We start from the raw sequence: 14,831 nt of genomic DNA on the forward strand, positions 1-14,831 counted from the left end.
TGTCTCTGGGTGAGATTAGAGTAGCTGTGTGCCTTGGGGGTCTTTAGGCAGCCTGTTTACTGATGGGTGGAGCAGTGATCCCACCTGGATTATTGTTTTTCCTGGGGCTTCTCAGTGCTGATGGGTGGGGCTGGATTTTCCCCAAATGGCCAGCTCTAGAGAAACACATGCTGATGAATATTCCTGAGAGCTTTGCCTCCAGTGACTTTCCCCCACAATGAGCCATGGTCACCCACTGTTCTCTTTGGAGATCCTCCAAAGACTGCAGTCAGGTCCGACCCAGACTCCTATGGAGTCTGCTCTGCCCCTGGACCCAGTGCATATGAGAACCTGCATGCACCTCTCAAGAATGGGGTCCATTTCCCCCAGTCCAGTAGAGCACTTGCGAACAAGCCCCACTGTCCCTCAATGCCAGATGCTCCAGGGGCTCTTTTTCCCAATGCCAGATCCCCAGACATGGGGATTCTCACTCCCGTAGGTGACTCTCTGTGATACAGTTACTTTCCAGTCTGTGGGGCTTCCTGCTCAGGAGCTATGGGGTTGCTTATATCACGTGATCGCCCCTTCTACCTCTTGATGTTGCCTCCTCTTTGTCTTCTGGAATAGGATATCTTTTTGAAAGTTTCCAGTCCATTTAGTTGAAGGTTGTAATTTTGTTGTTTTTAGGAAAGAGGTTGAGCTCTAGTCCTTCTATTCTGCCCATCTTAATCCCATCTCAACTCTTCTCTAAATGTTTGATAGAATTCATCTTTGAAGCCATCTGGTCCTGAAGACTATTCCATATATATTTTCTATTTCTTCCTTGGTCAGTCTTGGAAGATTGTACCTTTCTAAGTATTTGTCCATTTCTTCTAGGTTGTCCATTTTATTGGTATATAGTTAATGGTAGTAGTCTCTTCTGAATCTTTGTATTTCTGTGGTTTCAGTTGTCACTTCTCCTTTTTTCGTTTCTAATTTTATTAATTTGAGCCCTCTCCCTGTTTTTCTTTATGGGTCTTGCTGAAGTTTTATCAGTTTTATCTTTTCATCTTTTCACAGAGCCAACTTTTAGTTTCATTGATCTTTTCCATTTTCTTCATCTCTATCTCATTTATTTCTGCTCAGATCTTTGTAATTTCTTTCCTTCTATTAACTTTGGGTTTTGTTTGTTCTTTCTCTAGTTCCTTTAGTTGTAAGGTAAGGTTGTTTATTTGAGATTTTTTTGTTTCTTGAGGTAATATTGTACTTCTAAACTTCCCTCTTGGAACAGTTTTTGCTGCTTCCCGTAGGTTTTGTATTGTCACATTTTTCTTATCATTTGTCTCTAGGTATTTTTTGATTTCCTCTTTGATTTCTTTGGTGATCTATTGGTTGTTTAATAACATTGTTTAGCCTCCACATTTTTGTGTTTTACACTTTTTTTTTCTTCTTATAGTTGACTTCTTTTTTTCTTTTTTGGTCACCCCATGGCATATGGAACTCCTGGGCCAGGGTTTGAATCCGAGCTGGACTTATGACCTATACCACACCTGTGGCACTGCTGGATCCTTAACCCACTCTGTCAATCTGGGGATCAAATTCACATCCCTGTTGCTGCAGAGACATGGTAGATCTCGTTGTACCATAGTGGGATCTCCTGTAGTTGATTTCTAATCTCAGAATGTTGTGGTTGGAAAAGATGCTTGATATGATTTCAGTTTTCTTTTTTTTTTCTTTTTTTTTTTTTTTTGGTCTTTTTGTTGTTGTTGTTGTTGTTGCTATTTCTTGGGCTGCTCCCGCGGCATATGGAGGTTCCCAGGCTAGGGGTTGAATCGGAGCTGTAGCCACCGGCCTACGCCAGAGCCACAGCAACGCAGGATCCGAGCCGCGTCTGCAACCTACACCACAGCTCTCGGCAACGCCGGATCGTTAACCCACTGAGCAAGGGCAGGGACCGAACCCACAACCTCATGGTTCCTAGTCGGATTTGTTAACCACTGCGCCACGACGGGAACTCCTGATTTCAGTTTTCTTAAATTTACCAATTGCTTTGTGGCCCAGGATGTGATCCACCCTGAAGAATGTTCCATGTGCACTTGAAAACAATGTGCATTCTGCTTTTGGGTAGAATGTTCTATAAATATTAAGTCCATCTGGTCTAATTGTCACTTAAGGCCTGTGTTTCGTTATTAATTTTCTGTTTCGATGATCTGTCCATTTGTTTAAGTGGGTGTGTTAAAGCCCCTGCCATTATTCTGTTACAGTTCATTTCTCTTTTTATGGCTGTTAGCATTTGCTCCTATGTTGGGTGCATATATTTACCTAATATCTTCTTCTTGTGTCAATCCTTGATCATTATATAGTGTCCTTTATCTCTAGTAACAGTCTTTATTTTAAAGTCTTTTGTCTGATATGAATATTGCAACTCCATCTTTCTTTTGATTTCCATTTTCTCAGAATACCTTTTCCCATTCCCTCACTTTCCCTAGATCTGAGGTGGGTCTGTTGCACACAGCATGTATACTGTTTTGTTTTTTTGTTTTTTTTTTTTTTAGTGGGGGCCAGGGAGGGAAATCCATTCAGCCAGTCTGTTTCTTTTGGTTGGAGCATTTTCCATTTACATTTAAGGTAATTATTGATATGTATGTTTTTATTGCTGTTTTGTTAATTGCTTTAGATTTGTTTTTGTAGGTCTTTTTTCTTCCTTTCCTCTTTTCTCTTGTGACTTAATGATTATTTTGGATTGCTTTTTCTTTTTGTGTGTGTGTATCGGTTGTAGATTTCTGGTTTTCTCTTACCATGAAGTTTTCATAGCAGTCTATGTACATATGGTGAGTTTTCCTTTTCATAATTTTGTTTCTAGTTGTGTCCTTTTCTTTTCCACCTAGAGAAGTTCCTTTAGCATTTGCTGTAAAGCTGGTTTGGTGCTGCTGAGTTCTCTTACCTTTTGCTTGTCTGTAGAGCTTTTGATTTCTCTGTTGAATTTGAATAAGAGCCTTGATGCATAGAGTATTCTTGGTTGTAGGTTTTTCCCCTTCACTACTTGAAATATATTGTGTTTTTCCCTTCTGACCTGCAGAGTTTCTACAGAAAAATCAGCTGATATAATCTTATGGGTATTTCCTTTTATCTTATTTGTTGCTTTTATATTTTCTCCTTGGCTTTGATTTGTGGCAGTTCGATTATGTGTCTTGGTGTGTTCCTCCTTGGATATCCTGTATGAGATGCTCTGTGCTTTCTGTACCTGAGTGTTTTCTTTTCCATATTAGGGAGGTTTTTTGCTATTATCTCATCAAATATTTTCTCAGACCTTTTCTTTCTCTTTTCTTGTTCTGGGACCCCTGTAATGCAAATATTGGTATGTTTAATATTGTCATAGATATCTCTTAGACCCTCATTTCTTTTCATTCTTTTTTGTTTATTCTGTTCTGGAGCAGTGATTTTTACTGGTCTGTCTTCCACCTCATTTATTTAGTTCTTATGTCTCATTTATTCCACTATTTAATCCTTCTAGTGTACTTTTCATTTTGTTAAATATTCCTTGTATCTTCTTGGTCTGTACCTCCACTCTTTTCCCAAGACTTTGGATCATCTTTACTGTCATTACTCTGAATTCTTTTTTTGGGTAGATTGCCTATCTCCACTTCACTTAGTTGTTCCTCTAGGGTTTTATCTTGTTCTTCATCTGGAACATATTTCTCTGCCATCGCATTTTCTCTAATTTTCTGCATTTATGGTCTCTCTTATACAGGCTGCAGGAATTCAGTCCTCTTGCTTCTGGTGTCTATCCCTTGGTGGGTGAGTTGCGTCAGGGGCTTTGTGCAGCCTTCCTTTTAGGAGGGACTGGTGCTTGTCCACTGGTAGGTAGAGCTGGACATTGCCTTCAGATGGGCAGGGCTTTGTCAAAGGGTGTGTTTAGAGTTGAGGTGGCTTTGGGTTCAGAGTGATGTTACACAGTCTATCAAACCCTATTGTTTGGCCTCAGGTGTCCCAGCACTGGTTCCTGCAGGCTGTTGGGTGAGGCCAGGTCCCAGTGCCAAAATGGTAATATTTGGGAGGGCTCATGCTTGTGAATATGGCCAGGTCCCCGTGGCCAGTATCCTTGTCCTGAAAGTGAGTCACAGGTCACCCCTGCCTCCCCAGGTGTCCCTCCAAGACCCACAGGTAGATCTGGCTCAGGCTTCCATGGAGTTGTTGCTTTGCCCTGAGTCCTAGTGCACATGAAGCCCAAGGTGCACCCTCCATCAGTGGAGTCTCTGTTTTTCCCAGTCTTTTGGAGTTCCTGTGCTCAAGCCCTGCTGGCCTTGAGTGGCAAACTCTCTGGGGATTCCCCTTCCTGATGCTAGACCCCCAGGCTGGAGAGTCTCATCTTTTTTTTTGTTTGTTTGTTTTCTGCTTTTTAGGGCTTAACTAGTGGGATATGGAAGTTCCCAGGCTAGGGGTTGAATCAGAGTTACAGCTGCCAATCTACACCACAGTCACAGCCATGTCTGCACCCTACACCATGGCTCACAGCAACACCAGATCCTCAACCCACTGAGTGAGGCCAGGGATTGAACCCAAATCCTCATGGATACTAGTCGGACTTGTTACTGCTGTGCCACAACAGAAACTGCTGACGTGGGTCTCTTAACTCTCACTCCTGTGGGAGAACATCTGTGATACAATTATTTTTCAGTTTGTGAATTGCCACCTTGGTAGGTGTGGGATTTGATTGTATTGCGCAAGTGCCCCTCCTACCATGTCATTGTGCCTTCTTGTCTTTGGATGTAACATACCTTTTTTGGTAGGTTCCAATCTTTTTTGTTGATGGTTGTTCAGCAGTTAGTTGTGATTTTGGTGTTTTCATGAGAGGAGGTGAGCACTATCATTTTCTCTTTCTTCCTTGTACTCCAGTGGCTATAGTCGTTCATTTAACTCACTGCTATACATTTATTCTTTACAATTGCAGCTGCAAAAGGAAAACTTTCTTTGAGGAGCCATTAGGAATGGATGTTTTTTCCTTTTCCTTTGGAACATGTGAGTTCATGTACAATTATTGAAGCACTTATTGGTCTGAAAAATCAATTGGTACAAGAACAGCTATAGACTGTAACAGAGTATAAATTCATTTTTTTTCTACATTCTGGAAAATTTTATGATTAACTGAAAAGTATTACCTTGGTAAAATTTTATTTTTCCTTTTATTAAGGAAGTTCTGGATGTTGAAAAGTGTGTTAAGGTTTGGGGTTTCCCAAAGTGGATATTGTCATTCTTAATTGCTTTTAGCTAAACTTTGCCACATTGTTAGAGGCACAAAAATGATGATGAATGAACAGTCTGATTAGAGGCTTTGCCTCCCAGAAGGGCAGTGTTAGCTGTATTTAAACCCATCACTATATTTAATACAGAAGACACTGAACAGGGCATCCGTAATGATATGTAGTTTCCTGCTAACCTTAGATCTTGTAACCCAGCTGGGAATATAATCATGCCAAGGTGAAGGCAGTGGGTGCTTTTCTCTTCCCATCACATCACAGACAAGGATATAAGAGCAAAATGCTGAAAGCTCAGCTGTCAGAACCTTAGAATTACAGCCAAGTATTGGAAACTGCTGGTCAGAAATGCACACACCCGCCACAAGTTCTGAACATGTGGGCAGCCAAGCTTAACAAAAGAAATTCCCTGAGAGTTCAGTGAGCTGAACTAGAGCACATTCAATGCTGAGAGACCAACCATGGTGGGACCCCTGATGGCCAGATCTGTATACCAAGACTGAAAGGACGTGCACTTTCCCAGTGGAAGTCCAGCAGGGCCAGCACTTGTGGATGATTATCAGGGTCATTTCTCAGGAGCCTCTAGATCTAGCAACACTTACACACATATACAGAGAGAGAGGGGAAAGCACTGAGGAAGGGATGAGAGAGGACACAGACTAAGTTTACTGGATGGCTTGCTGAGGAGCAAATGGAGGAAGGGGTTTCCTGGAAGCTCTTCTTGTTAGTATTGGTAGCTAGCATCTTTGACCAGATGGGATGAGTAATTTTCTCTAAAGGGCCATATTGTAAACGTTTTAGGTGTTGTAGTCTTTACCTTCTGTGTTGCAAGCACTCACCTTTGCTGTTGTATGTGAAAACTGCCATAAACAGTACAGAAAGATCGAGTGTGGCTGTGGTCCAACAGACTCTATTCACAAAACCTGTGGTTAATTGTACTTTGCTGACCACTTTTGTAGAGTGTTTATAAAACACATCTCATGTTTGGTGAGTCAGGTAGGCCTGCCAAGGCCTGGTATATTGAGTTTATAGTTCATGGTATTTTTCAGCAGCTTAAGGTGAACAGAAGCAGTACAGTGGAAAAGGGGATACAAATATGATGTCTGCTAGCAATATTTTGGGTAGAAAATTTCCCATTTACAACAATTTGTAAAAATAAACAAACAAAACCCCCAAAATGACAACACTTAGAAAAGCAGATCCTGGGTTGATTGGGGTCATCAGGAGCCAAAATCCTTCAAGAGGTTGCAGGCTTAGACTGTGACTCTGTGTTTCACTGTTGGTTCTGTGTGCCATGATAGAGAACCCAGCATGTTATCCTCTAGGAAATATTTGTTTTGGATGGAGGAAACCCCTTCCAGGTCATTTCTCAAATGGAGCTCTCAACTCTCCTCTTATACTGCCTCTACCATGCCACCTTTGGGTGGAGTGACTCCCTTTTTTTGACTCCATCCTTTTTTGTAGGACGTCCCAATAGAAATTTGTAGTAAATGATGTAGCTATATCAATAAATGCATATATTTGTCGATACTGTTTATATCAGTGTTAATGACCGTGGCTTGTAAGATTATATTATATTTGATTGTGATGATCATTGTACAACTATAAATGTAATAAATTCATTGAGTATAAAATATATAAAAATTATATTTATTAGGGGGAAATGTATAACTTTAATGGTAGCAATTTATAGGGCTACACATGCCTGTGATTTTTTTTTTCTTTTTTTGGTGGTGGTGGGGGTGCTGCATGCACAGCATATGGAAGTTCCCAGGCTAGGGATCGAATTGGATTGCAGCTACAGCTGTTGGCTACAGCCACAGCATCTCAGGATCTGAGCTGCCTCTGTGACCCACACCACAGCTCACAGCAATGCTGGCTCCCTGACCAACTGAGCAAGGCCAGGGATCGAACCTGAATCCTCATGGATGCTAGTCAGATTTGTTTCAATTGTGCCACAATGGGAACTCCCCTGTGATGCTTTCTTAAACTCTTTAGCTGGGTTGAAATTTAGATCTGGCTCATTGTGTATTGCAAAAGGATATGCATTGATGTAGGAGTTCCCCTTGTGGCTCAGCAGAAAAGAATCTAACTAGTATCCACAAGGATGCGGGTTTGATCCCTGGCCTCACTCAGTGGGTTAAGGATCTGGCATTTTACTGTGAGCTGCGGCATAGGCCTGCAGCTATAACTCTGGTTTGACCCCTAGCCTGCGAACTTCATTATGCCCTAGGTACAGCCCTAAAAAAAAAAAAAAAAAAAAAAAAAAAAGGCATTAATGTGTCGCTATGTGATGGAAGGTAGGTCTGTGAAGGGAATATGAGCATCTGAGTAATAACTGTTGGATAAGGTACCTGCAGTGATACTGACCAAAGCTTTCTCTCCAGCAGAACCAAGAACAGAATTTCAGCCCTGTCTCTCCTGCCCAGTGACCTTTTCCAGTCCAAAGTTCTTCCATCAATATGTGCTGTGCAGTCATTCCCCCCAGATCTTCTCATGTTCATCTGCAGGAAGCCACCTCCTACTAGAAGCTCCAAGCTGCTTGAGTGACAAAGCAGAAGATGGAGAAAGAGAAGGCTCTGGCACTGTTCTTGGGAGACTGCAGCTAAGTGGGACTTCAGGGGTGTTCTTCAGCCCATCTCAACATCAGCCAGTAGACAAGGAAGGCAACAGCAGTAGAGGGCTAGACCAGGGGTTGAGCCCTGAGGAGGCAGATGCAGTGTTGACAGAGGCAGATGTCTCAGAATGTGGAGCAGTCGTATCTGAAAAATACAGACTAGGATTTAGCACAAAGTCAAGCCTCTTTAGCCTTCAGAAACATCATATGTGCCCTGAATGTGGCAGAAGCTTCTGCCAGAGATCAGATCTCATTAAGCACCAGAGGACACACACAGGTGAGAAGCCATATAGTTGTAGGGAGTGTGGGCGAGGCTTTGGCCGGAAGTCCTCCCTCACCATACACCAGAGGAAACACTCAGGGGAGAAGCCCTACATGTGCAGGGAATGTGGTCAGCACTTTAGGTATACGTCCTCCCTAACTAACCATAAAAGGATACACTCTGGGGAGAGGCCCTTTGTATGTCAGGAGTGTGGGCGAGGCTTTCGCCAGAAGATCGCTCTCATCCTGCACCAGAGGACACACTTGGAAGAGAAGCCCTTTGTGTGTCCAGAGTGTGGAAGAGGCTTTTGTCAGAAGGCATCACTCCTCCAGCACCGTAGTTCACATTCAGGTGAGAGGCCCTTCTTGTGCCTTGAGTGTGGGCGTGGCTTTAGACAGCAGTCACTGCTCATCAGTCACCAAGTCACACACTCAGGGGAGAAGCCTTATGTCTGTGCCGAGTGTGGGCATAGCTTTCGCCAGAAGGTCACCCTCATCAGACACCAGAGGACACACACAGGGGAGAAGCCTTACCTGTGTTCTGAGTGCGGGCGTGGCTTTAGCCAGAAAGTCTCCCTCATGGGCCACCAGAGGACGCACACAGGGGAGAAGCCTTACGTGTGCCCTGAGTGTGGGCGTGGCTTTGGTCAGAAGGTCACCCTTATCAGGCACCAGAGGACGCACACAGGGGAGAAGCCTTACCTGTGTCCTGAGTGTGGACATACCTTTGGCTTCAAGTCACTCCTCACCAGACACCAGAAGACACACTCAGGAGAGAAGGCTGATGTGTATAGAGTATGTGAGCAAAGACTTAGTCAGAAGAACCTCACCTCTGACCAGAGGACATGGTCAGGAGAGAAGCCATGTGTCTGTGATGAGTGTGGTCGTGGCTTTGGCTTCAAGTCAGCCCTCATCAGACACCAACGGACCCATTCAGGAGAGAAGCCATACATATGCAGGGAGTGTGGTCGTGGCTTTAGCCAGAAGTCTCACCTCCACAGACACAGGAGAACCAAGTCTGGCCATCACCTCCTGCCACAAGAGTTGTTCTCTTGACGTTTCCTTTTCTTTCCCCATGAGTGTGTAGATGGCAGAAATCAGTAGGAAATATTCTACTCCCTTTAAATGCAGTAGAGGAAAAACAATGTTGCATCTTTCAGTGATCATAAGATAGTTGATTTATGGTTTATTTTCTGTACCAACAATGTGTTTTTTGTTTGTCTTTTAAATTTTATTGAAGTATGGTTGATTTACAAGCAATGTGTTTTAATTTTCTAGGGCTTCCATAATAACAAAATATTGCAGACATGGTGGCTTAAAGAACAAACCTTTATTTTCTCATGGTTGTTGAGAAGTTCAAGATCAGTGTGTAAGCAGTTTGTTTTTTATTGATGTCTCTCCTCTGGCTGGCAGATGACCACATTCTTGCAGTGTCCTGAAATGGCCTTTTTCCCCCTGTGGGCGTGCTTTCCTGGTATCTCCCTCTCTTCTGAAGACATACCTTTGGCTATTGGGTTAGGGCCCAACCCTATGACCTCATAATATTTACCTTTTAAAGGCCCTGTCATCAGATAGAAGTCACATTGTAGGTTATGGCTTCAAAATGTGAATTTAGGGGAACAGTTCAGTCCTTAACAACTCAGCCTTCTGGACCCCCAAAATTTATGTTCTTCGCATACAAAATACATTCATCTTAACAGCTGCAAAGGTCTTAACCCATTCTAACATTACTTCTACATTCAAAAATCTCATCTAAATCGAGTGTAAATGAGATAATTTCGTCCTTTGTAAAAGTGTGAAAAAAGGTGTAAAAGAGGTATGTTTCATCCTTTGGCACAATTACTTTCCAGCTGTGAACCTGTGAACCAGACAAGTTATTTGCTTACAAAGTAAAATGATGGGACAGGCACAGAATTCACATTCCCATTCTAAAAGTGGAAAAAAAGCTTGATGGGCCCCAAGCAAGTTTAAAACATTGCAAGGCAAATTCTTCTGGTTTTTAAAGCTTGAGAGTAATCTTTGGCTGTATCTGCTGCCCCAGGGGTGGCAGCCCCATCTTCTGGTCTCACTGGAGTGGTAGCAGTGATACCTGGCCCACTGGAACCATGGAGTAGACATTCTGGCTGCCCAGTTTTTAACTTTCTGGGCCTGTTTTGGAAATGGCAGGCCTGCTGATTGATCTCTGTTTCACCTTTGGGGTCATTCTTTCCTCTTAATGGATAACATAGTTGTAGTCAGATAGTTAGTTAGCTCATATCTCCCTCTTGCAGAATACCAGAAGTCTGTCAGTCTGCCTTCATTTTGTCCCATCTGTGTCACTGAGGTGGTTCATTGGCTCCAAACTAATCTCTTTCAAATAGTGGCTAGCCACACAGAAGTAGTCTTTCCAGATAATGCTTTCTCATTTTTTACAACAAGGATAGGCAGGGAATTTTCCAAATTTTGGTTCACTTTTGCTTAATGGTTCCCTCAATTTATCTCTGCTCTCACATTGTACCAAAAGGAGGGGGAGGAAAAACTTCGTTGCACCTCTAACACCTTGCTTAAATCTCAGCTAAATTTCTGCCTTCCACAAAATAGTGAAACACTGGCCAGAATCTTTTCCATGTTATAAAAAGGACTGTCTTTCCTTTCCTCCAGTTTCCAGTAACATATTTCTCATTTTTGAAACAACACCGTGATCACTTTTTTTTTTTTTGGCTGCACCCGTGGCCTGCGGAAGTTCCCAGGCCAGGAATTGAACTGGAGCCACAGCATTGACATTGCCAAGTCTCTAACCACTAGGCCCTCAGGGAACTCCCAGCTTGAAATGTTCTTATATTCCTACCAACACTGTCTTCTAGGCAATCCAGGCTTTTTTACAACAAGTGCCTCAAACCTCTTCCAGCCTCTACCTATCAACCAGTTCCAAGGCATTACATATTTTTAAATGTTATTCTCAGTAGCAAAATTGTACTAAATTTTGCTAAGGCTGCCATAACAAAATCAGAGACTGGATGGCTTAAGCAACAGGAACTTATTTTCTCAGTTCTGGAGACAGGAAGTCCAACATCAAAGTATCAGCAGGGTTATTTTCGATTGAAGCCTCTGTCTGTGGCTGGCCAGTGGCTGCCTTCTTGCTGTGTCCTCCTGGAGCCTTTCTTTTGCACATGTGCTGGAGCGAGAGCATGAGTGCTGGTGTCTCTTACTCTTATAAGGATGCTAGCCCTATTAGATTTAGATTATGGCCCCAGCCTTATGATACTATTTAATCTTAATTATCTTCTTATAAGCCCTATATCCACGTACTGGAGGATTGGGGCTTCAACCCCTAGGGTGAAGGAAATTCAGTCCATACAACTGCCTTCTGGATACCCCAGATATATATCTGGCCAAGAACTATGCCATAAGGGTGTGTCCTGACTTTTCCTTTCCTTTCCCTATGAGTGTGAAGATGGCAGAAATCACTAGGAAATGCTCTGCTTTCTTGAAGTGGAATGGAGGGGAAAATGTTGCTTTCTTTCAGCATTCATTAGTTTGTCTATCACTTCTTAAACAGCAGTCCTTCTCTATAGGTTACAGCTTTTGTTTTAATAAATTGCTTCTTTACACAATTGCATACCTGGTTGCATACCTCATTCACTCATCTGTCAAGAACCCCCAGGTATTCAGTCTCTTGGGAGACATGAGAGAGTCACTGTATACTTTGTTCTGGACTCTGGTCCTGCAGAAGGAGAGCAATATTACAATGGCCTTCATCTCTAAAGTCTTGCAAAGCCATATGAGATCCCCACACCCCACACTGGCCTTCCCCAAAAGCTGACTGAATGGGCCTTGGACACATCCCTGCGCTCCAAGGCCCATTAGCTGGGCATACATGCCACACCAATTTAGCCCATAGACTTGTGGCCTTGAGCCACAACCCTCCCTAGGGTCCTCTAGTTAGGAACTAAGGATCTGGAGCACCCAGCTTTACATCTGGGCCAGGGCACTTTCCCCCCTTCATTTTAAAAAGTTTTATTGAAGTAAAATTGATTTACAATGTTGAGGTAAATTTCTGCTGTACAACAAAGTGATTCATTTTAGGGCACTACCCCTTTGACCATTGTTTCTCAGTTTCTCTAATCAACAGAGCCTGACAAATACCCTGTCTATCTATGACTGGGTATGTCCCCCCCTTGCCTCAGGAAATGAAAGGTCACCACAAGGTCATTTTCCCCAGGCCTGAGCAGCTTTGCTGGTTTAAAATTCAGAGGCAATTAAAGACAAAGTTTAGCATACAAAAGTTAAAAGAAAAACCTTTCACGTGGCAAGAAATACAATAAGTAATATCAAAAGACAAATGATTGGAAGAAAAGTATATATCAGCATATAAGTCAACATCTTTCACAGGTGATGGGTTAATATCCCCACTTTATAAGAACTCTTAAAAATCAAGGGGAAAATATCAGATGTCCTATAGAAAAATGGACAAAAGACATGATCAGACAGTTTATACCAAAAGAGGTATAAATGAGTGAAAAGGCTTCATTCATAAGAAAAATACAAATTATAACTACACTGATTCCATTTCTCACTCATCTTGACAAAAATGCAGCTTGACATTCAGCTTGATAAAAATGCAAAAGCTTGACAATACTCTGCATTAGTGAGGCTGTGAGGAAACACATTTTCATATCTTTGTAGAAATGCAGAATGGTAGAAGCCTTTCAGAGGGGAATTGGCAGTATTTAAACTATATACATATCTATTGACACAGCAAAAACATTTCTAAGATTCAGTATCACTTGCATTTTTATACACATGATGTGACTTTTTCACAGCATTATTTATAGTTGCAATATCTTGTGTAATATTGTAAAATATTGCAACTATAAGTAGACGGGGGGCGGGGGGGAGGACTGGTGTTGGCTGTGTAGAAACAGCTTGAAGGGGCTGGAGTGTGGAATGGCCACAACCATAAGTTCATGTTAGAAGCCCGGGCCTGTCATAGAAGTAAAGCACTATTGCTAAGTGGTGCACAAGAGCAGAGCTGCCCTAGTTCCCTCTTTCTCTGTGCACTAGTCTGCTGTCTCCACGGGCTCTGGGCTCATATGCTTCTACCACTGCATTGGCTGGTTCCCGCCTGGGCAGCTCCTGCTTTCCAGCCATCATAGTGGCCAGTTCCCATGCCAAGAGCCCCTTTGGCAGGCCCCAGGAGCAGATGCCAGTGGGTTGCCCACACACAGAGGTAGAGCTGAATCCAGAGATGAGCCCCAGGGCCACATGACTTAGGAAGTAGGGCTGAAATCTCGCCCTACAGTTGAGTAAGCCACATATACTATACTTCTGCCACTAGCTCTTTAAATTCAGCACATGTGAGACATCCAAATGGACAATGGGTGCTTCCACAGCTGGAACCAGTCTGGCCTTAGAAACTTGCACTTTGTGGGCCTGTGCACATGGGGGCCAGGCCAGGCCAGGCCAGGGTCTGAGCTGCCTCCATAGCTCTCACAGTGGGCTCAAGTGTGCAACTGTTGTAGTCCTGGGACGTGACTTCAGTGGATCTGCTCCGCTGGCCTTGTGAGAATACCTGAGAGACTAGGGCCAATTGCTGGCATTTTCACAGTTGAGAGGCCAGGGTAGTGCAAACAACAGTGTACTTTGAAGCCCAAACAATGGGTGAAAGGTGACACAACAAAGCACACTCATGGGGAACAGCTCTGGCAGAGGAATACTCAGTGTCTCTTCTCCCAATGGCAGCACTCCAATCCTTCCTACTTCACACTGCACCTCAGAAACAGATCTGAGGGCTTCTATTCCAACAACTAGGGAGTAGACTCTGTCCCTGAAGTGACAGCCAAGGAACAAAGAGGAGGCCTCAACTAAATATCCAGTACAAACTCTAGTCACCAAAACATCAGTCACATCTCCTATTAAGGGAACAATGGCCAGTGAAGAAAGAGGTGGCAGGTATCCATAGTAAAAAAGAACTCTCACCAAAAAAAAAAAAAAAAAATTAAAATTAGCACAAGCTACACAGGAATGTTCCCATATAAAAATAGCCCACAGTAGATGATGTTTCTCCTAAACTCATATGTCAAGAGAAATAAAAGTAAAATGAAGAAGCAGAGGAACCACTCCTGATGAAAAGATCAAATTCCTCTGAAAAAACAAACAATGAAACAGATGTCTCCAAGATAAAATTGTCACTATATACAGCTGACATAATACAATCTATAGAAAACCCTAAGGACTCCACACAAAAACTACTTGAACTGATAAACGAATTCAGCAAAGTAGCAGGATACAAGATTAACATTCAGAAATTGGTTGTGTTTCTGTATACTAACAATGAAATATAAGAAAAAGAATATTAAAAAATACCTTTTAAAATTGCACCCCCCAAAATTAAATACCTATGAATAAACCTGATCAAGGAGCAGACCTTTGGAAGATTTATATGCTAAGAACTATAAAACATTAATCTAGGGAGTTCCTGTCGGGGCTCAGTAGTAACAAACCTGACTAGTATCCATGAGGACATGGGTTTGATCCCTGGCCTTGCTCAGTGGCCTAAGGATCCTGTGTGGCCATGAGCTGTGGTATAGACCAGCATCTGAGCTCTGATTTGACCCCTATTAAGGGAACTTCCATATGCCGTGGGTGTGGCCCTGAAAATAAAATGATAAAAAATTTAATCTAGGAAATTAAAGAGGATTCACAGAAATGGAAAGATAGATATCCATGTTCCTGAATTGGAAGAATTAGTATTGTTAAAA

The 14,831-nt window shown here is 42.6% G+C and overlaps 1 protein-coding gene across 18 annotated transcripts in view; it reads left to right on the plus strand.

Moving 5' to 3' along the window:
* ZNF169 (zinc finger protein 169) overlaps positions 1 to 14,077 on the plus strand; it is a 58,075-nt gene extending 43,998 nt beyond the window's left edge. For 13 of the 18 annotated variants that reach the window (XM_021087002.1, XM_021087005.1, XM_021087009.1 and 10 more), the window contains one exon: positions 7,601 to 14,077. In XM_021087002.1, coding sequence (XP_020942661.1) covers positions 7,601 to 9,147 — 1,547 coding nt within the window. In that variant the 3' untranslated portion in view covers positions 9,148 to 14,077. Of the gene's footprint in view, positions 1 to 4,909; positions 4,978 to 7,600 lie in introns of all 18 variants that reach the window. The other 5 variants (XM_021087016.1, XM_021087014.1, XM_021087006.1 and 2 more) reach the window with 2 other exon arrangements.

This window comes from Sus scrofa, chromosome 3 (genome assembly GCF_000003025.6).
Source record: "Sus scrofa isolate TJ Tabasco breed Duroc chromosome 3, Sscrofa11.1, whole genome shotgun sequence".
In the NCBI taxonomy this organism is placed as follows: domain Eukaryota; kingdom Metazoa; phylum Chordata; class Mammalia; order Artiodactyla; family Suidae; genus Sus; species Sus scrofa.